Source organism: Podarcis gaigeae, assembly GCF_964106915.1.
Source record: "Podarcis gaigeae genome assembly, chromosome: 17".
Classification (NCBI taxonomy): domain Eukaryota; kingdom Metazoa; phylum Chordata; class Lepidosauria; order Squamata; family Lacertidae; genus Podarcis; species Podarcis gaigeae.
In genome coordinates, this window is record NC_139694.1 from 33,792,776 (window position 1) to 33,816,499 (window position 23,724).

Genomic DNA, 23,724 nt, shown 5'->3' on the forward strand with positions numbered 1-23,724 from the left:
TACATAGGGACACGGGTGGCACTGTGGTCTAAACTACCGAGCCTCTGGGGCTTGCCAATTGGAAGGTCAGTGGTTCGAATCCCCGCAACGGAGTGAGCTCCCGTTGCTCTGTCCCTGCTCCTGCCAACCTAGCAGTTCAAAAGCATGCCAGTGCAAGTAGATAAATAGGCTTCAGCAGGAAGGTAAACAGCATTTCTGTGCGCTCTGGTTTCTGTCACGGTGTTCTGTTGCACCAGAAGTGGTTTAGTCATGCTGGCCACATGACCTGGAAAGCTGTCTGTGGACAAACGGCGGCTCCCTCGGCCTGAAAGCGAGATGAGCGCTGCAACCGCATCACCGCCTTTGACTGGGCTTAACCGTCCAGGGGCCCTTTACCTTTAAAAAGATAAAGGACCCCTGACAGTTAAGTCCAGTTGCGAATGACTCTGGGGTTGCAGAGCTCATCTCACTTTACTGGCTGAGGGAGCCAGCATTTGTCCGCACACAGTTTTTCCAGGTCATGTGGCCAGCATGACTAAGCCGCTTCTGGCTAACCAAACACCGTTTACCTTCCCGCTGGTGCGGTACCTATTTATCTACTTGCACTGGTGTGCTTTCGAACTGCTAGGTTGGCCGGAGCAGGGACCGAGCAACGAGAGCTCACCCTGTCGTGGGCATTCGAACCGCTGACCTTCTGATCGGCAAGCCCTAGGCTCAGTGGTTTAGACCACAGTGCCACCCGCGTCTTCCCTTTATCTTTACCTTTACCTTTACCATTGATAAATCTGTGTCTCCTGTTTCCCCAGGTGACATTGACGATGAGTTCTTATCGGATGAAGAGATTGTCTCTAGGTCTGAGTTCCCAGAGAGCTGGTTGTGGCAAACAGAAATTCTGACTGCACCTCCTAACGATCATGGGTATAAAGTTTTTTATGGCTGCATTCTCCTTTGGAGAACACTGTCTGCTCTATAGACTTAGGCAGCATTCCTATACTCCCTTACAGGAAGTAAATTCCATTTAGCACAATGGGAATTCCTTCTGGGTAGACATGTACAGGATTGTGCTGTATATCTAGTTTGAAAATAATTCCTTCTTCCCAAAGACTAAGAATCTTGAAAGGAATAATCATCAGTGCCTTCACCAAACTACAATTCCCAGGATCCTTTAGAGAATGCTATAAGGGCTAAGACCCCAGACAGCATCTTAAAGAGCAGAGACATTACCTTGCCAACAAAGGTCCGTATAGTTAAAGCTATGGTTTTCCCAGTAGCGATGTATGGAAGTGAGAGCTGGACCATAAAGAAGGCTGATCGCCAAAGAATTGATGCTTTTGAATTATGGTGCTGGAGGAGACTCTTGAGAGTCCCTTGGACTGCAAGAAGATCAAACCTATCCATTCTGAAGAAAATCAGCCCTGAGTGCTCACTGGAAGGACAGATCCTGAAGCTGAGGCTCCAATACTTTGGCCACCTCATGAGAAGAGAAGACTCCCTGGAAAAGATCCTGATGTTGGGAAAGATGGAGGGCACAATGAGAAGGGGATGACAGAGGACGAAATGGTTGGACAGTGTTCTTGAAGCTACCAGCATGAGTTTGACCAAACTGCGGGAGGCAGTGGAAGACAGGAGTGCCTGGCATGCTCTGGTCCAGGGGGTCACGAAGAGTCGGACACGACTAAACGACTAAACAACAACAACAACAACAACAACATAAGGGCTAAGATGGGATAAAGCTTATGTAAACGCATCATGTAAATTTAGCTTTCAGTTTATCAAAAGCAAGGATGATGCAAAACTTAATTGCTCTGCTTTTGAGGCAAATTTGCCTGTCTCACACAATGCAAGCATGGATGGGAAATCAGTCTTGTCTCTAGAGATGGCTCTGCTTCCAGGTTCCTCATCCTAGAAATGGAATGAAAAGGAAAGATCCTCCTCCCTGACTATGTGAAAGGGAAGGGAAGTTGCCGAAAGTATTGCACCTGAGCTCTTGCCTGCTAGTTTGAACACCAAGCTTCGGAAAGGGTGGATTTCAGTTAGGTGTGAGGAAGAAATTTGGTTCAGTTTCAAATTAAAACCTACCTGCCATATTTCAAGAGGTAATAATCCAGACACAAAAAGAACCACACCAGAACCACACACAAGAAATTGAAACCAGGACATTTCCTTTAAAATTCCCCCCAAATGGGAATGTAGGACCCCCCCCCCCCAAGAGGACATGTCTGGGAATTCCCAGGTATATGACAACTCTCCCTAATTCACACTTCCTGAAACAATATGGAAAGCAAAGAACAGCCTTCCTTAGCGATTCACACTTCTCCAAATTGTGCTTGCGGTTCTCTAAACAAGTAATGTGTACACGATGCACATGCTAGATCAAGTCTGCATAAAAATCCCTTTACGAGGGAAAAATAGTTGCAAAAATGAGTATATTAGGAGAAGTTTGCATTAAAATACTGATGAGTTTTTATGGTGACTTAACAACAGGACTGTACAAGGGTCCCCGATTATAAAATCATAGAAAACGGGAAATACGTAGCCACTCCAGCAAAGACTCTCCTCCCTGAAAGAGAGGGGAGTGGTTGTGGGCGGGAGCCTGAACACCGCCCCTAGCAGGGGGCGTAGCCCCCTGCCTCCAGCTCACCTGGCTGGTGCTCACGCCCCCCCCCCCCGTGGCCGTCCAACCAGGTGCCGTGGGGGGGCGTGTCCAGCAGCCTTGATGCTGCAGCGTCAGCCTCTCCCCGGCCTCATATCTCTATTTCCTCACATCCAGAAACGCAAGAAGAGCTTTCACTCTTGCTAGAAGCTCAGCCTTGCCCTCACCGGTTCTGGAAGGCTCCTATAGAAGAATCCCGTACGCACAGTGACTTTACACCTGCCCATTCGGGGAAATAGGAAGTCCCGAACATATATATTTTTAGATGTCCTTTTTATGTTGAGATTCGTAGAGACACCATTGATCCTTTGCTGAAGAGGCTTGCTGATCTTTCAGACAAGTCTAAACTTAATTCTCTCCTATTAGGCAAAGATCGCAAGACCACCTGGCTGGTAGCCAGATTCTGCGCCCAGATTTGTAGGCACAGATCATCCTCTGGAATAAAATAGCTTACTAGGGAAATGCTGAAGTCGCCCTTTGGGGTGCCTCAGGGTCAAATTTTATGGTAGCCCAAATATCAGTTGTACGGGTGTGTGTATATATCTGAATTTTAACTCATGAGCTATTGCTGCAATCTGCTCTGACTGTATATTTTATCTTTATGAATGCTGTTTTTATTGTGTTATGCGAGCTGGTCTTTGACCGTAATAAATTATCTGGTGACTTAAAAGCAACAACAACAAAGGATGGTGTGGAAATGTGGGCAACTGAGAGATACTGAAACTGGTCAATTTGCCCATCCCTAGCTTCTACTTGCTGGTTAAAAGCCCCTGGGATCACAGGGCACCTGAGCCACCATGTCCCTTCCAGCTGGACTGCGCCTGAGAAGGATGTAGTCACCCCCTGTCCCACAACGTGGTGTGTGCCCCTGCCCAGGCAGCTTCCTGTGTTCTTGTTCCATCTTAGTCTTCAGCTACACAGAAATATAACATGGCACCTTTCTCTCTGAATCCAGAGTCTCATCCAAGACAGTGTCTCTTTTCCTGAAGGATTCCATCACGACTTGGGAGGTGGTGGCTGTGAGCGTTTCAAACACAAAAGGTGAGGAATTCTCGACAGCAGGTGGAAGGCAGGGGCTGGGGAGATGAAAGCAGGCTATGTCCACCTCAGTAAACACCTTAGGTAGGTGTTGTTCAGCTTCTTTTGATTCTCAACCTCCTTCCTTTCCCATTGGCTCTCCTTGCAGGGATCTGCGTGGCTGACCCTTACGAGATAACTGTCATGAAGGACTTTTTCATGGATCTACGGCTACCTTATTCAGTAGTGAGGAATGAACAGGTGGAGATCCGAGCTGTTCTCTACAACTATAGGCATGAAGATATCGTAGTAAGTGATTACCTTTCAACAGGGTTATTTGATAGTGATGATTTTATGTTTTGTTTTGTTTTGTGCAGTTTGTTTTGTGGTGTATTGTGTATTTATTTTTACACTGTTGGGTTCTTAATGAAAAGTGGCTTAAATATACTCTAATAGGTAAGTTTGTACTACTACTGATATTTGTGGTAGTGCCCCATCTAAATGTTCTTTTTTATTGTACATTCATGATTTGTGTTCATGATGCTATCACGGCAATCATATGTTAAAAAGTACTGTTTGTGCCTGCAAAGATTTCAGGGCGGTCACACTGATTCATTTCCAATCAGAGCCTGTTCTGTAACTTCGCCTTTTTTTACTTTATTCCCCCAAGCATTTGAGGAATTCAGTTAAGATCCTATGGAATATGAACTGAAGTAAATGATCTTGCTAGCTTTAAGCACAAAATGTGGAAAAGCCCATTTTTCCTCCGTCAGTGGTGAGGATGTTAATAGTACATACACTATCCCACCTCCTGCCAATCCCTAAAGAAGGTTAAAAACGCAAAAAGTAAGATGAGCGCTTATGCAAAATCACACTTATGTGGTGTGTCTGTACATCAGGCAGGGCTCCTGGCAAGACCTCGGAGGACCGACTCACTTACTGATCCAGCATTCAGTTTGGTGGTGAGTGTGTTTGTAGCACCAGCTGTGAAGTGGTGGTACAAACATGGTAGAGCAGATGAGGGTGGCGCTGTGGTCTAAACCACGGAGCCTCTTGGGCTTGCCGATCAGAAGGTTGGCGGTTCGAATCCCCATAACGGGGGCTCTCATTGCTCTGTCCCAGATCCTGCCAAACTAGCAATTCGAAAGCATGCCAGTGCAAGTAGATAAATAGGCACTGCTGCAGCGGGAATGTAAACGGTGTTTCTGTGTGCTCTGGCTTCCGTCATGGTGTTCCTTGCACCAGAAGCAGTTTAGTCATGCTGGCCACATGACCCGGAAAGCTGTCTGTGGACAAACGCCGGCTCCCTTGGCCCGTAGTTGCCTTTGACTGGATTTAACCATCCAGGGGTCCTTTACCTTTTACAAACGTGGTGATTCATGGTGCAACAAAAGAACCTATAATGAAAACAATGTGGTTCACCAAGGGGAAAGCAAAGGAGACACAGAACCGATCCAAGAGGGAACACTGCCTTGGCAATGGACCTAGTAATGGATCACCGCCCTTTCTCTTTCTCCTCAGGTGCGGGTGGAGCTGATACACAACCCAGCCTTCTGCAGTGCCTCCACTGCCAAGGAAAGATACCGACATCAGGTCACTGTTAAAGGCCAGTCCTCCAGGGCGGTGCCATTTGTGGTTGTTCCGCTGCGTTTGGGACTGCATGACATCGAGGTCAAAGCAGCTGTCAGGGGACAGTTTGTGTCTGATGGTGTGAAGAAGAAGCTGAAAGTTGTGGTATGTAATATGTCCAGAGAAAAAGAGCCAGAAGCACTATGCTTCTGAATACCAGCTGTTGAGAATCACAAGTGGGGCGAGTGCTGTTGTGTTCATGTCCTCCTTTCACACTTTCATATGCATCTGTTTGGCTACTGGGACTAGATGGGCCTGTGAACTGAGCCAACGGGGAGCACCTTAGGGAGGCAGTAGGATGGGGGAAAATGGCTTTAAACATGAGAAAATAATTGGGGAAACATACTCCGGCCAACCTAGCAGTTCGAAAGCACGTCAAAGTGCAAGTAGATAAATAGGTACCGCTCCAGCGGGAAGGTAAACGGCATTTCCGTGCGCTGCTCTGGTTTGCCAGAAGCGGCTTAGTCATGCTGGCCACATGACCCAGAAGCTGTACGTTGGCTCCCTCGGCCAATAAAGCGAGATGAGCGCCGCAACCCCAGAGTTGGCCACAACTGGACCTAATGGTCAGGGGCCCCTTTACCTTTACCTAGGTGGTGATTACAGACTTTTTTGCACCTTTACAAAAGTATCTGAACACCATGGAAATTCAGTAGAACTCTGGTTTGCACCATAGTGTGTGAGCCTATGAGCTTCTTGAGTTCTAGGTAGTACATTCAAGCCATCGCCTATTTTCCAATGCCTGTCGTCTGTCAGTTGACCACACGAGGGCACATCTGCATTTTTCTTTTTTAATCCAAGGAAGTACGGCTGGCTAGGGTAGTTTAAGTTTAACTGGATATTTTGGAGAGAAATCCTGTTTTTGTTCTTTGTAGCCCTACGTAATTCCATATCAATGGTGCTTCCTCAGCATTGTCACGTTCTGTTATTAGCTTTTTTCAGTGCCATGCCGCTAATTTAACACACTTACCTCACTGCCCATGGAACCTTTGTCATCAGCCCATAAACCTGGGGACACTCTGTTCTGTCACTGCTTCCAGCAAAAATAAGAAAAACACATGTGATCCGCTTGCTTCTCTTTCCCCCCACATATTTCCCTGGCATAATTTGATTACTGCTGCACTTTGACTAAACGTTGTTTCCATGTATAGCTCAGAAGTAGACATCACTAAGTGGAAAAGGAGCTTCCTTCCAGGTACATCTACTCAGAGAGGAGAGTGAGTTCCATCTGGGAATAAAGAGTAGCAACAATAAAAATGAAATGGGATGGGGCAAGCACTATGTAGAATCGTGGTGGGCACAAGGAGGTGGGGGCATGAAAGCCCTGAAACCTGATATAATCCGAAAACTAGGATATGCCAAATGCACACTGCATGGCGCAGTGGAATGTAATTGTTTTATAAAACCTTTTTGCACTGCTATCGGCGGCAGGCCTTAGCTCTAGGAAAACCGAAATTTCAGTAGGAAAGTGTAAACATTGTATGTGGGGCTTTTTTATCATCCATAACTCACTGAAACACAGTTCTCTCAGGTGGGCACCATAGCCATTTTAAGAGAACAAGGGAGGCGGTCATGGCAAGTTCCGGCACCTCTTTTTCTAGAAGAATAGCACTCAGTATGGTTCATACCCTAAAAACACAGGAACAGGCAACCTACAAGGCACGTTTTGAGACCTTGGATAAACCCAGAATGTGTGCACTGTACTTGGACACTGTGCATACCTAAGACAGTTTTTACTTGCTCTGAGCCTTTGGGGTGGTATATAAACTTAATTAAGAAAATAACTGGGAACAACTTTAGCTATTCAGGGTATTTAATGATAACTGCAACCTCCACTTGAATAGCTAGGGGTGGGAAAATGTTTGCAAAACAATGCAGATCCCATGACTTTCTGTGGGGTTTGCTCAGGATGAAATTCTGCTGCACTGAATGCACTGTTAATTGGTGGGTGGGTGTTTTGCACAGAGTGCCATTTGGATTTCCCAAATTTAGATTACTACTATAGAGGAGGATGCTTTTCACAAGTACCTCAGGGTCTGAAAAGAGCTCTCTCTTCTCCTGATGGGCTCTGTCAGCTTGCTAGGACACAGGTGGGTTTCCTAGGGCATCAGGGCTGACCTAAGAGTTGACGGAATGGAATCTGTGACTATCCAGCTGTGGTGGCAAAGCACCATTAAGGACAGGTTGGTGCTGCCTATGGATGAGGGACTATGGACCCCAACCCAGGATTGCTACAGTGCCTTAGCTACTGGAGATTTATGCAGCTGACCTGAACCTATTCCTGTTACAGATAGGTAGCCGTGTTGGTCTGCCATAGTCAAAACAAAAAATTCCTTCCAGTAGCACCTTAAAGACCAACTAAGTTAGTTCTAGGTATGAGCTTTCGTGTGAATGCACACTTCAAACTACAAACATGTAGCTGAGTCATACTGCATTTGCAACAGAAGCTAGATCTGATGCATATGTTTGCCCTGTCCTGCTGCCTTTTTGAATTGCTCTTTGATGCCATGTTAAGTAATATTTGCAGTGAGACTTGTTCTGTTCTTTCTTCTTGTCCCAGCCTGAAGGGATGCAGAGAAAACTTGTGACTGTCATTGAGCTGGATCCAGCTACAGAAGGGAACAGCGGTAACACTCATTCTTCAGCTTCCCTTTTCCTTCTCTTTCTTCATCCTTGGAAAACTGGATTGACTGGAACCCAAGTCAATCCTAGACTTAACTTAAATTGTATATTTTTCTGCTGCTGCTTCCTCCCCTGTTTCCCCCTTCTTAAATAAATCTTTATTCATTAACATTTCTAAACATTTTTTTAACTTTCATTTTAACCCAACTCTTAAAGTTTCAAGTTAGTGCCAATGCATTTTAAAAAACTTAAATATTTATACATAGTTAGACTACTTATATTTGTAATAGCTTAGATATATAAGTAGTCTAACTATGTATAGATATTTAAGTTTTTTAAATACATTGGCACTAACTTGAAACTTTAAGAGTTGGGTTAAAATGAAAGTAAACAAAAAAATGTTTCTTTTTAGTTAGACTACTTATATTTGTAATAGCTTAACCAAAACTAGTTCCTGCCAACCTAGCAGTTTGAAAGCATGTCAAAGTGCAAGTAGATAAATATGTACCGCTCCGGTGGAAAGGTAAACAGTGTTTCCGTGCGCTGCTCTGGTTCGCCAGAAGCGGCTTAGTCATGCTGGCCACATGACCCAGAAGCTGTACGCCAGCTCCCTCGGCCAATAAAGCAAGATGAGCACCGCAACCCCAGAGTAGGTCACGACTGGACCTAATGGTCAGGGGTCCCTTTACCTTTACCTTTAACCAAAACTAGTAACTTTTCCAAAGAGCATACAAGCCACACTGAAACACGCTGGGACTTATTTCTGTGTGACCAAAATGAGTATTACTGTGATGGGCAATTGCCGAATTTATTAAAACAAGAAAACAGAATTGACTCTAGATCCAAAAATTTCTTATATCTGCTGTTTGTTAATGAAAAAGCTTGAATTCTGTCATAGCAACCTAGGGGTTACAGTATCTGATCACATATTCCTGTAGGTGAAGGAATGCTCTTTGAGGGGGTCAATCTCCGTAGAACCATTGAGTGTTAATAACGGCACACGCACAAACAGATCAATCAATCTAGTTCTTGGAAACACGGGAAGGTGAGGATTCCTGATCACATGAGGAGCCTCCACAGATGCAATAGGCTCCCCACTGCAAAAGCAACTAATGTTTCTGTCTCGTAATTTTCCTTCTTTTCCTCCCTTTCTTCAGATGGAGTCCAGGAACAACAGGTCCAAGCCAAGGATTTAAGTGATATCGTTCCCGGCACAGAGCCTGAGACCAAAATTAGTCTCCAAGGCAAGAACCAGTTATTTTAACATGCAGAAGACTAGGCTTGTAGAACTGAGAATGATCACAACCCCACCCTGCTCTACCTTTGCCAGCAGCCCACCTGCACGAGGAATACCCTCGGTGCCTGAATTGAACCATACACCAGGCAGGGCCCCCTCTGCTGATCTCAGTGAGTGCGGCAGGTGGACAAGTTTAAAGGCTTTCAAGGGAATAACCCTTGAATTTGTCCTGGAAGCTAACTGTACCAAGCTTCTGGTGCAAAGGGACAAGGGTGACAGAGAAGAAAATTAGCTGGAAGGAGTAGGCAAGAGCTGTCTGTGCTTAGGACCCAGCTAGGCTAAGACTGCAGCCCCTACAAAGTCCCTATTGGCTTTCTGCATGCTTGGGTTCACATATTTGCTGCTGTTGTACTTTTTGTGGCCAGGAGACCCCGTGGCTCAGATTATTGAAGACTCAATTGATGGGACCAAACTGAACCACCTCATTGTAACGCCCTCTGGCTGTGGGGAGCAGAACATGATCACCATGACGCCATCGGTTATTGCCACCCACTACCTCGACACCACAGGGCAGTGGGAGAAGCTTGGGGTGGATCGCCGCTCCGTTGCAGTCAATCAGATCATGCAAGGTAAGACAATCGGGTGTCTCCAGAGCTGTTCTTCCTCCAGCTTGTGCAAAGGTCTGTCCATGACTTCTTGAGTTGTTCATCCATAGAAACACTGAGTTCAGAATCCTCAAGAATGCCACAGAACTGCCTATGCCTCATAGTGGCGGTGCCTGTTCTGCTCTTTGTGAAGATCTTGATGGGGCAAAGCAGTCCTGTTCCTCAACTGGTGTTCTGCCGAAGCTACAAAGAGACCAGAAGGGAAAGCTGAAAAGGACGCAAGGAAAAAGGCATCTGCAAAGGAAGAGCAGATGAGGCAGTGCAGCAATTAAATACAGTGGTACCTTGGGTTACAGACACTTCAGGTTACAGAGGCTTCAGGTTACAGACTTTGCTAACCCTGAAATAGTACCTCGGGTTAAGAACTTTGCTTCAGGATAAGAACAGAAATCGTGCAGTGGTAGCTAAAGTGGTACCTCAGGTTAAGAACAGTTTCAGGTTAAGAATGGACCTCCAGAACGAATTAAGTTCTTAACCTGAGGTACCACTGTAAAAGGGGGATGGAGCAAAGTTTATTTCTGTGCAGGGTGCGTGCCAGTTGCCTGTCTGGATACATTTGTCTAAGCCAGGCATGTGCAAAGTCCATTTCGGGGACCTAATCTGGCCCGCCAGTCAGTTTAATCCGGCCCCTGTGGCAGTTTATGTCCTGGGATAAAAACCTCAACCACCTCAGTCCTAAAAAAATCTCAACAAGTTTGGGGGTAAAATCATGAAAAAGCTCAACAACTGCAATCCTAAAAAAAAAAAAAAGGTCAAAAACTTTGGTCGGCCCTTTGGTCTGCCCTTCACTTCATCAAATCTGGCTCTCTTTGAAAAAAGTTTGGACACAACAGGTCTAACCATGGGTAGGCAACCTAAGGCCCGGGGGCCGGATCTGGCCCAATCGCCTTCTAAATCCGGCCCGCGGACGGTCTGGGAATGAGCATGTTTTTACATGAGTAGAATGTGTCCTTTTATTTGAAATGCATCTCTGGGTTATTTGTGGGGCATAGGAATTCGTTCATATATTTTCCCCCCAAAGTATAGTCCGGCCCCCTACAAGGTCTGAGGGACAGTGAACCGGCCCCCTGCTGAAAAAGTTTTCTGACCCCTCTAAGCAGCTGGAGCAGCATTACAGAGTTCTGTTTCTCCTCCTCTCCTTCTAGGTTACGCCCAGCAGATGGTGTACAAGAAAGCAGACCACTCCTACGCTGCTTTTAAAGACCGCAAGGCTAGCACTTGGTAAGGGCAGTATTCGTATGGCTGTATACTTTCAGATTTCCAGTGGACTTTGCAACAGCTTTTCCCCCTTGCATACTATTGACCATCTAATATTTTCATTCTCTTGCTCTCGCTAGCTAACTCTTCACCATTTCCTTCTCTTCACTCCTTTTGGCATGCTTTGTCCAAAATGCCAATTCCCTTTCCCCCAGCAGTGCCATTTTTTGTCTCACTGCTCCCTACCATTGGAACAATCAGATATTTCAGGCAAAAATACCTAATACAGCATCCATATTTCCAGCTACTCAGTGTTCCAAAGCTCTGCCCCAATGCTAGAGGTGGGGGACATATTTGTCCAGTTTGAATTTTAATGTGAACCTACCAAATTTTCACTTCCCATTCCAGTATGCATTGAAACATAAATTATTATTATTATTATTATTATTTTACCAACTTTGGCTAGCACAACAGCTACATCTGTACTTGTGCAGGGACAGCCTTGCCACTGTGACTCAAGGATTGGTAACTTCAAGGTTGGACTGCTATAATGCGCTCTGTATGGGGCTGCCCTTAATTCTGTTCCAGAGTTGCAGCTAGTGAAAAACGCAGCATCTAGGCTACTCAGAAGTATAGTCTTATTTTATGGACTTTACAATATGGACCTTACTGTTAGCATTGGCTGTCAATAAGATTCTGGATCATGTTGAGAGTTTTGGTCTTGACCTACAAAGGGCTAAGCAACTTGGGATTAGGATACCTGAAGGCATCTCTCTCCTTACTGTCACCCATGAAACCTCAGTTAACAGGAACCAAGGGCAGGGCTCTCTCTGTCTGCTAATTCCGGAACCACTTTTCCTCTGAGTTTTGGCAAGCCCTCACATGAATGGAATGACCTTTCAGTGTCTATTAAAACCACACCTGTGCTCCCAGGCCTTTGCTTAATTTCATAATGTTATTATATATTTTTATTCTTTTCTGGGTCAGCTGCATTTCATTCTGTGCCGTGATTTGAATGTTGGATGGTTATTTTTAAATCATTCTATATTATGTCAAGATGTCATCTGGAAGGTGATCTAGAAATGTTTTAAGAAATAACTATTCCTATTTTCCTAGAGCAGATTGGATCTCTGTGTTATCAACAATCCTTTGAAAACTAAAATAGTAATGTAATTATTACAGTCTGGATTTTATGCGTTTCATTTCCTTTTGACCTCACTGTTTACAATAACCCCCCATACCATGTGTATTTAAACACACACTGCAGGATAGGACACCCAGCATCTGACGAAGTAGACTCTAATTCACAAAAGCTTATGCCACAATACATTTGCTAGTCTTTACAGTGCTAAAAGGCTCTATGCTGTTCATGATCAGATCGTTGAGCTGAGGCATCTTATTCTTTGCAGGCTAACAGCGTACGTCGTAAAGGTCTTTGCCATGGCTTCCAAAATAGTAAACACTATTAACAACGAGGTGGTCTGTGGAGGTGTGAAGTGGCTAATTCTGGAGAGGCAGAAACCAGATGGAATTTTTCATGAAGACGCCCCTGTGATCCACGGAGAGATGGTGGTACGCTTTCTTTCTGCCGCTTGTCCTTTCTGATAATAAATCCATGTATTTTCTGGTTCCTAATTCAGAAGAATCAGTTGATAGACTGTCTTGCAGGCAGGTGGTCCTTCAAGCCTTTTGTCCGATGACAGTTTCCTGCAGGCCAGGTTCTTTATGGAGGGGTTCACAAAGAGGACATGGTGGTGAGACATACCCCTACCTACCACTGTGGCTGCTGTCGTTGTGCAAACCACAAAGGCAAATAGCTTCCCGGGGATATGCAATCTGCAAAAGGGGAAGACATCTTTTAAAATACTTTGGGTTCTTAATTTTCTAAGGTGGTCAAATTTCTGGTATGTTCAGGCTTGCTTCCCCTGTCTCCACACCACCCACAACTGCCTGTACTTCTGAGCTATGTTTTGGTGGGAGATCTGTTTGTGTGAACCAAACACATTCAATTGTTCTTGCCCCCCCCCTGCTTCCTTCTAGGGAGGTTATAAGGGCGCTGAACCAGATGCATCATTAACTGCTTTCGTCCTGATTGCATTGCTGGAGTCCAAAGCCATCTGCAAGGATCAAGTCAATGTAAGTATCCTTGAAGTGGCAAGAGACATTATAAGATATGGTCACCTTGAAAAGCAATGACTTCCCTTCTTCTCTTTCCGTGGTTCATTTTGCATACCATACATCCCTGCATATTTCACATGAACTAAACCAATTTGGTAATCCATTGTTATATCCATCAAAACTGATTTACACTGTTGAATTTATCTTAATGCTACCAGCATTTTTAAATCAACACAGTTTTCACCCATATATTTAATAAACATTTTCCAATCTTCTTTAAACGTACATTCTTCTTGTTCTCTTAATCTATAAATTAAATCTGCAAACTGTGCGTATTCCATCAGTTTAAGTTGCCATTCTTCTTTAGTTGGGCCCTTGCTTGTTTTCCATTTTGGGGCTAACAAAACATGGGCCACAGTAGTAGCATACACAAATAGTATTTTTTGACACATGGAAATTTCCCTCTAAATTATCCCCAACACAAAGGACTCTGGGTTTTTTGGAAAGGTACTTTTAAACATTTCCCCCCCCCAATTTATTATATATCATTTTCCAATACTCTTTTACAACATAATCACATTCTCAGTTCTTTCTCACGTTGTCCCCTTTTTGCTACTTCCTCCCAGTTAACCTAGTCATAAGCAGAAGCACAACCTTAAAAGCCTTTGGGACCCAAGGGAGCGACTCAACTAGCACGGTTGTGCTGCATCATGCCTTCATTTCAGTAAGGCTTTGGGTGCATTTTAATGAGTTGCATAATCACTCTCTCCCCCCCCCCCCCAATGTAGCGCTAGCTCACAGTTTAGGGGATGGGGAGCTGAAAGGAGAGCAGAAATTGGAGACCACTTGCAGTGATGTAGTGGTCAATAAGCAGCCAATATGGTGAGGTGGCACAGTGGGTTAAACCACAGAGCCTAGGTCTTGCCGGTCAGAAGGTTGGCAGTGGTTCGAATGTCCGTGACGGAGTGAGCTCCCTTTCCTCGGTCCCTGCTCCTGCCAACCTAGCAGTTCGAAAGCATGTCAAAGTGCAAGTAGATAAATAGGTACCACTCCAGTGGGAAGGTAAATGGAGTTTCTGTGCGCTGCTCTGGTTCGCCAGAAGCGGCTTAGTCATGCTGGCCACATGACCCAGAAGCTGTACGCTGGCTCCCTTGGCCAATAAAACGAGATGAGCGCCACAACCCCAGAGTCGGCCACGACTGGACCTAATGGACAGGGGTCCCTTTACCACCAGTGAGCAGGTGGCAGCCCAGATCCTGTCACCTCCCTACTTGACCTCTATCCAGGTAAGCTGCAGTGACAGTGACACAGGCTGCTGCTTGCCAATGGTGGTGGTGAAAATCACCAAAAAGGTTCAATGTGTATGTGTGTTTCCAACTGGTGGGTGGCAACATGGTTTTCTGTTTAGTTTTGGTGATGGAACTCCTCGTTTCCCTTCAGAATTTAGCATCATTCCAGATAAGAATAGTTATCTCTATTGATGAGCACTTTTGCAGCAGAAATGAATCCCCTCCCCCTCCTTTGCCTGGGGCCGACACTGTCTCTGGGAGGCAGTGGAAGCTCCATTCCTCTCTCCCCAATAGGCCGCCCCATATTTCACCAGCCACAAATGGGGTTGCGAGAGAGGAGAGGGCATTTTGGCCTCACCTTTCTTCAAGCCCAAAGCACCATACAATTATGATAGCTGCAGATATTTGTGTGTTTTACATCTGGTTAGATGCGACTTAATTGGCTTTTGCTTATGGAAGTTGTGTTGGGCATTTCTATAGGTTTTGAAATTGGAAAGTTGGGGTATTCATCTATAAACGAGGAAGTTTATGGCTGAGATAGCTGCATAAGCTGGTCTCTGAGGATCTGCTGCCTGCCGTAGGAGTGCCCGTTTGTTCCCATTATGCTTTGCTTGTATATTGTTTGTATATTTCTAAACCAAAGGAGACTGATCTCAGTAGTGCTTCCCCTGGAACTTCTAACTGCTCAGAAGCGCAGGAGCACATAACAATGTGTTTCCTCCCCCAAACACTCCTAATGTATCTACTTCTCTTGTCTTCTCTTTATCCAGATTCTAGAGAGCAGCATCAGCAAAGCTTCTGAGTATTTATTAAAGCAATATGGAACATTGCAAAGACCTTACACCGTGGCCCTCACAGCTTATGCTTTAGCCCTGGCAGGAAGGCTTAATGATGACAAGGTACTCATGGCAGCATCAAGAGGTACGTTGGCGGCAGCACACTCAATGCAAGTAAAAACATGGTCAGGTTTTGAAGATGAGCTGCACTGGTTTTCAAAATTCTGTGACCCATTAATCCTCTTCCATAGCTGTTGTAAATTTGTTCATAAACATACCATAGCATCACAGCAGCTTGGCCAATGGCTGGTGGGTGGTGAGGACGCTTGCAGGCAAGTGACAGGCAGTTTTTAATTTATAATGTATTATATAGTACATTGATAATCTCTGAATGGAAACTGGTGGGAATTGGGTGGGTCCTTAGGACATCGAGCTCATCCGCCCATCAGGATCTGTTTAATGAGGATCTGTTTCATTGCTGGTATATAGATAAGAATCGCTGGGAGGAATATAATGCTCGCACCTACAACATCGAAGGCACATCCTATGCTCTGCTGGCCTTGCTGAAAATGGGAAAATTTGATGCTGTTGGTCCCATAGTCAAGTGGCTGACAGAGCAGAAATATTATGGAGGGACATATGGACAAACCCAGGTGATTGTTTGCTTTATTCTCCTTCTACTGCTGCCAACAGCAGTTGGACTGCTTAAACACTGAACTGCAGCCTGCATTTGCACCTAGTTCTTAGTTCTCAGCCTGGTCTTATGATAGAATGCTTTACCTGCAGAATAAAAGGGATGCAGATGGAGCTGTGGTCTAAACCACTGAGCCTCTTGGGCTTGCTGATCAGAAGGTCGGCAGCTCGAATCCACACAACAGGGTGAGCTCCCATTACTCTGTCCCAGCTCCTGCCAACCTAGCAGTGTGAGTAGATAAATAGGTACCACTGCGGTGAGAAGGTAAACAGTGTTTCTGTGTACTCTGGCACTTGTCAAAGTGTCCTGTTGCTCCAGAAGCTGTTTAGTCATGCTGGCCACACGACCCAGAAAGCTGTCTGTGGACAAACGCCTGAAAGCAAGATGAGCGCCATACCCCAAAGACTTAACCGTCCAGGGGTCCTTTCCCTTTTTACCTTTACCTGCAGAATACAAAACAATTCCTTGCCCATTTGCTCTGATTTAGCACTAAAGAGCATTTTTTCCCTGGGAAAGGACTGGGGCAAGGGAAAGATTGCTCAGACCCATGCTTTCTAGGAACAAGGACATAAGAAAGTGTGGAGGAGCCCTAAATTAGACATGCCTATTAATGTTGGTTCTCCAGACAAACAATATGGCCTGGATTCATCTAAGATGCTGCATGGGTGTAACAATGTTTGTTTGTGCAGTGGGGCTTTTCTAGAGGATTCGGGGAACTCACAGAACAGGTTTAGGGGGAACAGGTGAGGGGGAGTCCCATTATACCAGTACAAAAGGTTCTGTGTAGTCACTTAGAGCTTCATTGAATTCTACCCTGTGTACAGAAATTCATATATTAGGGGAAAGTGAACAGGAATGCATATGTTAGTAAAAATAATACACAAAAGCACACTATATTAGGAGAACCTATTTGTAAAAATGTTTCAGAACACACACAAAATTTGGAGAAATTTTCACCAACTTATAAGTTGTTGTGGAAATGTGAAGAAGTGAATTTAAGTTTGGTGAATTGAGAAACTTGAGAGAGACCAAAATTGACATACTTGTCCCTGAGTGTGCTCCAGTTTCCTGGTAACCTCCATTAGCAAACTGTCATTTCCTCTATGTCTAGGTGGGCACCACAAGCTGAACTCACTGAACTCCCATCTTCTTCCTCCCATTTCAGGCAACCATCATGGTATTCCAAGCTCTTGCCCAGTATGAGATCGACGTCCCTACCCATAAGGACCTGAACTTGGATGTTTCTATTAAACTGCCAGAACGTCAAAATCCATTTACTGTCAGGATTGAGTATGCGAATGCCCTCGTTACCCGGTCAACAGAGGTACAACATTGTATTTACTTCCATTGTCTCCTAAGACACATACACATTAAATGTTTATTTATTTGTATCTCACCTCTAGTTCAAGCCATACTACAACAGGGGGGAAGAACAACAGTAACAATAATCAGTATAATGACATCAGTCAGTAGAGAACACAATCCAAAGGCATACTAACCCTCTTTGTTTCTTTAGACCAAGCTCAATCAAGATTTCACTGTGAAAGCAACCGGCACAGGAAAAGCAACTATGACTGTTGTGACGGTATATAATGCAAAGATACGGGAGGAGGCAGAGCAGTGCAAGAATTTTTCTCTGCGAGTTTCTGTTGAAGACGTCCCACTGTGTAAGTTTGAGTGGCGGGCTTAGATTTTCTAGAACTACATGTGCTTCCCCAGAAGACTGATGGGCTAGGGGGTTGTTTTCTGAAATCAGTAGAATAATAGAATTGTAGAGTTGGAAGGTACAACAAGGGTCATTCAGTTTAACTGAATGCAGGAATCACAGCTAAAGAATCTGTGACAGATACCAACCTCTCTTTAGAAACCTCAAATGAAGGAGAATCCATCACCTTCTAAGGTAGTCTATTACGCTGTCAAACAGCTATCACCATCAGAAAGTTTTTCGTAATTTTTAGAATTCCCTTTATTGTAATTTGAAACCCTCTGGAGGAGGAGAAAACAAGCTTGCTTCGTCTTCTATGTGGCTGCATTTCAGATACTTGAAGATGGCTATCAGATCATCCCTCAGTCTTCTTTTCTTCAGGCTAAACATACCCAGCTCCTTCAACCATTCCTCATAAGGAATGGTGTCCGGACCCCTGATCATCTTGTTCTCCCTCCTCTGCACACATTCTAGCTTGTCAATATCCTTCTTAAACTATGGGACCCTGAACTGGGCACGGTACTCCAGGTGTACCTGTACAAAGAGTGGTCTTGCTCGTTTATCTACTGCTTAAAGAAATGCATATAAAATTAACCAGGTGAATATGGGTAGAATGGTGCAAAAAATAAATAAATTGAAAACTAGGTCAGGATACAGAGAGAAGAAAAAGGCCAAAGGGCTTGGAAAAGGAAGGTGAGACCATGCCAGAAGGAGGGATAGTGCAAAATTTACCCAAGAACAATCCTATAAATAGTTGTATCTTTTTAAAATATTAGCTAGAACAAAACAAACAAAAAAAGAATTCAGACAGTGATTAATCGTAGTGTGCCCTGTATAATCTGCCAGTCTGAACTGAGACACACTGCTTGGCTTGTTCAATACCACTCACTGTAATGATCCCAGAAAATGAACTTTGAACAAGTCCTCCAAACAACATCACAAAACACCTCCAGGGAAGAGAGCACTGCAGACTTCAGATGTTAAAATGTCCAAATTGAACAGCGAGTTAGATGTGACAGCAGCAAATGTTTGTCTAATTGTGTGTCTGGGATGGGTGGGTCTGGTGTTAAAATAAGTAGGGACATGTGGGTAAAGGAAGCTGCATGGACCCCCTCCTTCCCCTCCCCTCATTGCACTCATTTGCCCCACCTCCTTTTCCCTGACCCCAGTCCAGTTGTGATACAGGAAGCAATCTTTAGACCAGAGAGGTTGTTGGACTCCAAGTCTCATCAGCCGCAGGCAGCATGGCAAGTGGTCAGGGATGAAGGGTTGTGTCCAACAACATCTGGAGAGCCACACATCCCCAGTCATGGCCACAACATTCTTTGGGAAGGGGCCTATTAGTTGGATAGGCCAGCGATGGCAAGTATGGTTCTTAGTTGGACAATCAAGCCTATGTTACTCTTTTTTGAGTCACACAGCAAGGAATTTCCACCAAGTGACTAATTCTTTGTGCTTCCCCCCCCCCCCCAATTACAAGTTAAAGGGCAGGAAAAGGGAGGAGCCAAAGGAGCAGTCAAGATCAACATCTGCACCAGGTGAGCATTTGGGGCTTTCAGGATAGACGTGGGTCACCATCACTGAGCATTCCAACGACTGGGAGAAGCAGAAATTGTTGCTTAACAACCAAAGGCTTCTCTGGTTTCAGGAGTTTGAGATATTTGGATTTGTAGGGTGGTTGACTGCACCATACTCTCTGGGCTTATCTGCAGTTACCTTTCCTTCATGCTTTCCAGACATAGCTTGAACTTTATAGCTTCATATCCAAGTGCTCTCCCCACCCCCCTGGAGATTTCCCTGTGAAAACCCACTTTTACCACTGAATTGGAGCAAAACCACAAAGCTCCACAAAACCACTTGGACACAGAGCTTTGAAGCGTTGGCCTGTGCCTGGAAAGTGTGGGGCAAAAGGAAGGCATGGATAAGCCCTCAGCCTGCAAAAGAAACACAAGATAAAGGAATGGTTCCAATTTTGAACACCAGAGAGTCTATTGAAATACCTAAACAATCGAGATTTTAAGCCACGGTAGGTTGCTCAATTGTGGTTTTGCAGTTTGTATTGCACACCTACATAACCACTGTGCATCAAGCAAGCTGTCCAGGGCATATCTTAAGCATATCCGGCACCGTGGTGCAAAGATCCCTCCGGCGCCTCCCCCCCCCGGCAACTCCAAAACAAGGGAGGGGGCGGTAGAAAGTGTCCTCTGCCTCCCCCACTGGCCTGATTCCCAGGGTGGTGGTGGCAATCAAGCAGGAAAATGTGCTGGCGGACATGTTCTCCGGCGCGAGGGCACTGGTTAAGGCAGCCTGGGAAGGCTGTGCACCACCTTTCACCAGGAAGCAGGAGGACGACAATGACCAGGAGCAGGGCTGTCTTCAGCAGGTGCAGAGGCTAAGCCTCTGCGGGGATCGATCTGCTCCTGCGGAGGCTTGGGAAGGAAGCTGCATGCCTGCCAGGCATATAGTTGGTGGGCACAGCTGGCGGGCGTGCTGGGGAAGGGGAGGCCGCCAGCAGAGCCGCGCAGCTTCCACACTCGCTAGGGTGCCCCTGAGAGGCCGGCGCCCTGGCGCAACAAACCACTAACACCAATGGGAAAGACGGCTCTGAAGCTGTCCAAATTTTTTAAAAAGAAAAAAAGAGCACAAACACAAAGTGTTCAATGACTTTTGCCCCAAATAACAGAAAGAACACCTCCTCCCACGCCAGCCTCCCTGTTTGTTAAGATCTGCTTGGTGGAGTGAGGTTCACATACAGTGGCTCACAGAATGGCCTTGCGAGTCACACCTTGCCTTTGCATTGTTTTCATTTAGATGGGAGGGAGAGGCACACTTTTTTGTCCCGATGAAATGGACAGCGATGCTATATTTTCACTTCTGCTGCCTGTTCTGCAATTGCAATTGACTTTAGCATGCTGGTTGACGTATTGTTTCAAATTGTTACTGTTAATTCTGATGTTAATGCTATTGTTAATGGCAATGAAATCCATTCTGGTGTCATTTTCCCTGTCCCTCATTCTAGGTATCTTGGAAAGGCTGATGCTGCAATGTCAATCATTGATGTCTCCATGCTTACTGGCTTTGCACCTGACACTGGAGATCTTAAGAGGGTAGGTGAGCTTTCCTTGGCACTGGGGATGACTGCTTCCGTTGTTCTTTGAGAATATTGCACTAGAAAATTCACTGCGGTCAGCAAAAAAACTTGGAATTAGATCCACAGGGAGAATGGATTAGGGTTTGTCATAAATGTGCCACCAGTTCTCCTGCTATGAGGCAGCAGCTTACTAGACTGGGTGCAACAGAGGTTCATAGAATCATAGAGTTGGAGGGGACCCAAGGGCCATCTAGTCCAACCCCCTGCAATGCAGGAATCTCAGCTAGAGCATCCATGACAGGTGGCCGTCCAACATCTGTTTAAAAACCTCCAAGGAAGGAGAGTCCACCACCTCTCCTGGGAGTCTGTTCCATGCAGAAATTTCAACATTCCTTCTGCCTTGGGAGAAATGACTGAGGGTTTAGTGGAATGTCCCTAAGAAATTTCTCTAACCGTATGAAAATTCATCCTACCTCTCTTGAAATCCCTCAGATACATACCGTGTTTTTCCGTGTACTGGATGAGGTTTTTTGACACAAAAATGTCAAAGAACTGGGGTCGTCCAATACACAGATAGTGGTGTTGGGGGGGGGGGAGATGCTGCTGCGTGTGGGGAGCGATCTGGGGGCACTGGTTGGCGGTGTGCAACTTCCCTCAATGCCGCTGTGCGCGAGAAGCACTCCCTGGATCGTTTCCCGCTCGCAGCAGCATAGGGGAAGGTGCCCTCCAGCCAACCAGCTGGCTGGAGCGCAACTTCCCTCAATGCTCAATGGGAAATGCTCAATGGGAAATGATCTAGGGAGTGTTTCCCTCCTGCAGCTGCGTGGGGGGAGAGGCTCAACAACTTTGGTCCATCTCCCCCTCAATTTCTTAAAATTGAGTCCCCCCAAATGGGGGGAGTCTTATATATGGAGGCGTCTAATAGACAGAAAATTACGGTATACTGAGCCTCCAAATTTCCTCTAGATGCAATGCTCTACCCCTGAGGGGTTGCATGCTTGGGTTAACTCCAACCCTTGGTGCCAATGATGTCAATTGTTCTCATTCTGTGTTCAGCTCTCTGAGGGAGTCGACAGATACATCTCCAAGTTTGACATCAACGACGCCATGTCTGAAAAAGGGAACCTCATCATTTATCTGGACAAGGTAAATACTTACTGGAGAGGTTCTGGGAATAACTGGCATAACTAAATGTAACCGTAGCTAGACTAGCACTGGTGTGCACCTGTGAATTAGAGGGTGGGTTATGTGTATACATTTTACAGGATTTATTTTATTTTCTGGCACAAGAAGCATTTTGTCTTCATGGGCATACACTCTAGTCCCCATGTAATTTGAGAAGGTGTTATCTTTCTGTATTTTGAATCACGATATAAATTATTTGCTTTGGAATGCTTCCTGGTTCAGGCAAGCCTTAAACACAGGTCTTCCCAGCCATTGTGTATCTTTTAAGAATAGCTTAGGACTTAGACACGGGTGGCGCTGTGGTCTAAACCACAGAGCCTAGGGCTTGCCGATCGGATGGTTGGCGTTTTGAATCCCCGCAGCAGGGTGAGCTCCCATTTCTCAGTCCCAGCTCCTGCCCACCTAGCAGTTCAAAAGCACGTCAAAGTGCAAGTAGATAAATAGGTACCGCTCCAGCGGGAAGGTAAACGGTGTTTCCTTGTGCTGCCCTGGTTCGCCAGAAGCAGCTTAGTCATGCTGGCCACATGACCCGGAAGCTGTATGCTGGCTCCCTCAGCCAGTAAAGTGAGATGAGCGCCCCAACCCCAGAGTCGTCCACGACTGGACCTAACGGTCAGGGGTTCCTTTACCTTTACCTAGGACTTAGAATTTCACTATGTGGCTTTTCCTATCTTAGACCTGTGTACTGTAGGAGGAAGCTACAGTTGGTAGTTTTTTTCTTTTCTACACACAACTCTTAAAATTATAGGAGCACTCTCAGGTTCAGTTTAGGTGCACAGTCTTAGGGTTTAGGAATCATGAACATATGGAGCTTGCATGGATTTCTTCTCTGGTGGAAGACTGGCACCCAAAGACTTGTTCTTTCTTTTCTCTTCCCATCCTAGGTTTCTCATGAAGACGATGAATGTTTTCAATTTAAAGCTTACAAGTATTTTGAAGCTGGTCTCATTCAGCCTGGATCTGTCAAGGTGTACAGCTATTATAATCTAGGTAATGGCAACCTCAGCATAAGTTGAAAGCTGCCCTCCGTTGTGTATCTTAGGGCCTGATCCCTACACCTTTGTGTAAAACTGGGACTTTGGGCTCTGGTGAACTTGAGGACATAAAATACAAGCTGGATTCTCTTAACATTACATACAGCTCTCCCCGTGGACCCAGCCAGATAGGTGTATTGACCAAATAGCATGCACATAACTTTTCTGAAAGTCTTTTTGGCCCCATTTTATGAATGCAGAACTGAGCAATATATCACATAAAAACATCAAATGGTAATGACAAGAGAGCAGAGACCCACAAGCAGCACTTAGCTCAGCAACTAAGCCCTAAGACATCCCTGCTCTAAGCAGCCAGATACAGTGGTACCTCGGGTTACAAACACTTCGGGTTACAGACTCTGCTAACCTGGAAGTAGTATCTTGGGTTAAGAATTTTACCTCAGGATGAGAACAGAAATTGCATGGTGGCGGTGCGGCAGTAGCGGGAGGCCCCATTAGCTAAAATGGTACCTCAGGTTAAGAACGGTTTCAGGTTAAGAATGGACCTCCAGAACGAATTAAGTACGTAACCAGAGGTACCAATATATACCGTTTTTTTCTGTGTATAAGACTAGGTTTCCCCCCCTCATAAATTATGTCAAAAATTTGGGGGCGTCTTATACGCAGATAATGCTGAGGCCATTTTCTTAAATCTGAGTCGCCCCAAAAAATATCTTATACATGGGGGCGTCTTATAGACTGAAAAATACGGTAATTTCCTTCCAAGGGCAGTGAACAAAAGTAGGGGAGCCTGGCTCCTGGTTTCCTCTGCTCTAGCACTAACCTACCCAGGGGGTTGTGTGCACACAGGAAAGACAGAATACTATAGAAAC

General features: G+C 45.3%; 2 protein-coding genes across 4 annotated transcripts in view; one reads left to right on the plus strand and one right to left on the minus strand.

The window, feature by feature from the left end:
* IL27RA (interleukin 27 receptor subunit alpha) overlaps positions 1 to 23,724 on the minus strand; it is an 818,781-nt gene that overhangs the window by 130,095 nt on the left and 664,962 nt on the right. The gene's annotated exons all lie outside the window — the stretch shown is intronic.
* The window catches only part of LOC310834574 (venom factor-like), a 69,519-nt gene that overhangs the window by 36,192 nt on the left and 9,603 nt on the right, over positions 1 to 23,724 (plus strand). For both annotated transcript variants that reach the window (XM_083718261.1, XM_083718260.1), the window contains 18 exons: positions 786 to 897; positions 3,588 to 3,673; positions 3,819 to 3,958; positions 5,171 to 5,383; positions 7,839 to 7,905; positions 9,058 to 9,144; positions 9,563 to 9,766; positions 10,948 to 11,023; positions 12,409 to 12,571; positions 13,040 to 13,135; positions 15,177 to 15,327; positions 15,672 to 15,835; positions 17,042 to 17,200; positions 17,393 to 17,543; positions 19,062 to 19,119; positions 20,601 to 20,688; positions 21,729 to 21,818; positions 22,742 to 22,847. In XM_083718261.1, coding sequence (XP_083574387.1) covers positions 786 to 897; positions 3,588 to 3,673; positions 3,819 to 3,958; positions 5,171 to 5,383; positions 7,839 to 7,905; positions 9,058 to 9,144; positions 9,563 to 9,766; positions 10,948 to 11,023; positions 12,409 to 12,571; positions 13,040 to 13,135; positions 15,177 to 15,327; positions 15,672 to 15,835; positions 17,042 to 17,200; positions 17,393 to 17,543; positions 19,062 to 19,119; positions 20,601 to 20,688; positions 21,729 to 21,818; positions 22,742 to 22,847 — 2,211 coding nt within the window. The remainder of the gene's footprint in view (positions 1 to 785; positions 898 to 3,587; positions 3,674 to 3,818; positions 3,959 to 5,170; positions 5,384 to 7,838; positions 7,906 to 9,057; positions 9,145 to 9,562; positions 9,767 to 10,947; positions 11,024 to 12,408; positions 12,572 to 13,039; positions 13,136 to 15,176; positions 15,328 to 15,671; positions 15,836 to 17,041; positions 17,201 to 17,392; positions 17,544 to 19,061; positions 19,120 to 20,600; positions 20,689 to 21,728; positions 21,819 to 22,741; positions 22,848 to 23,724) is intronic.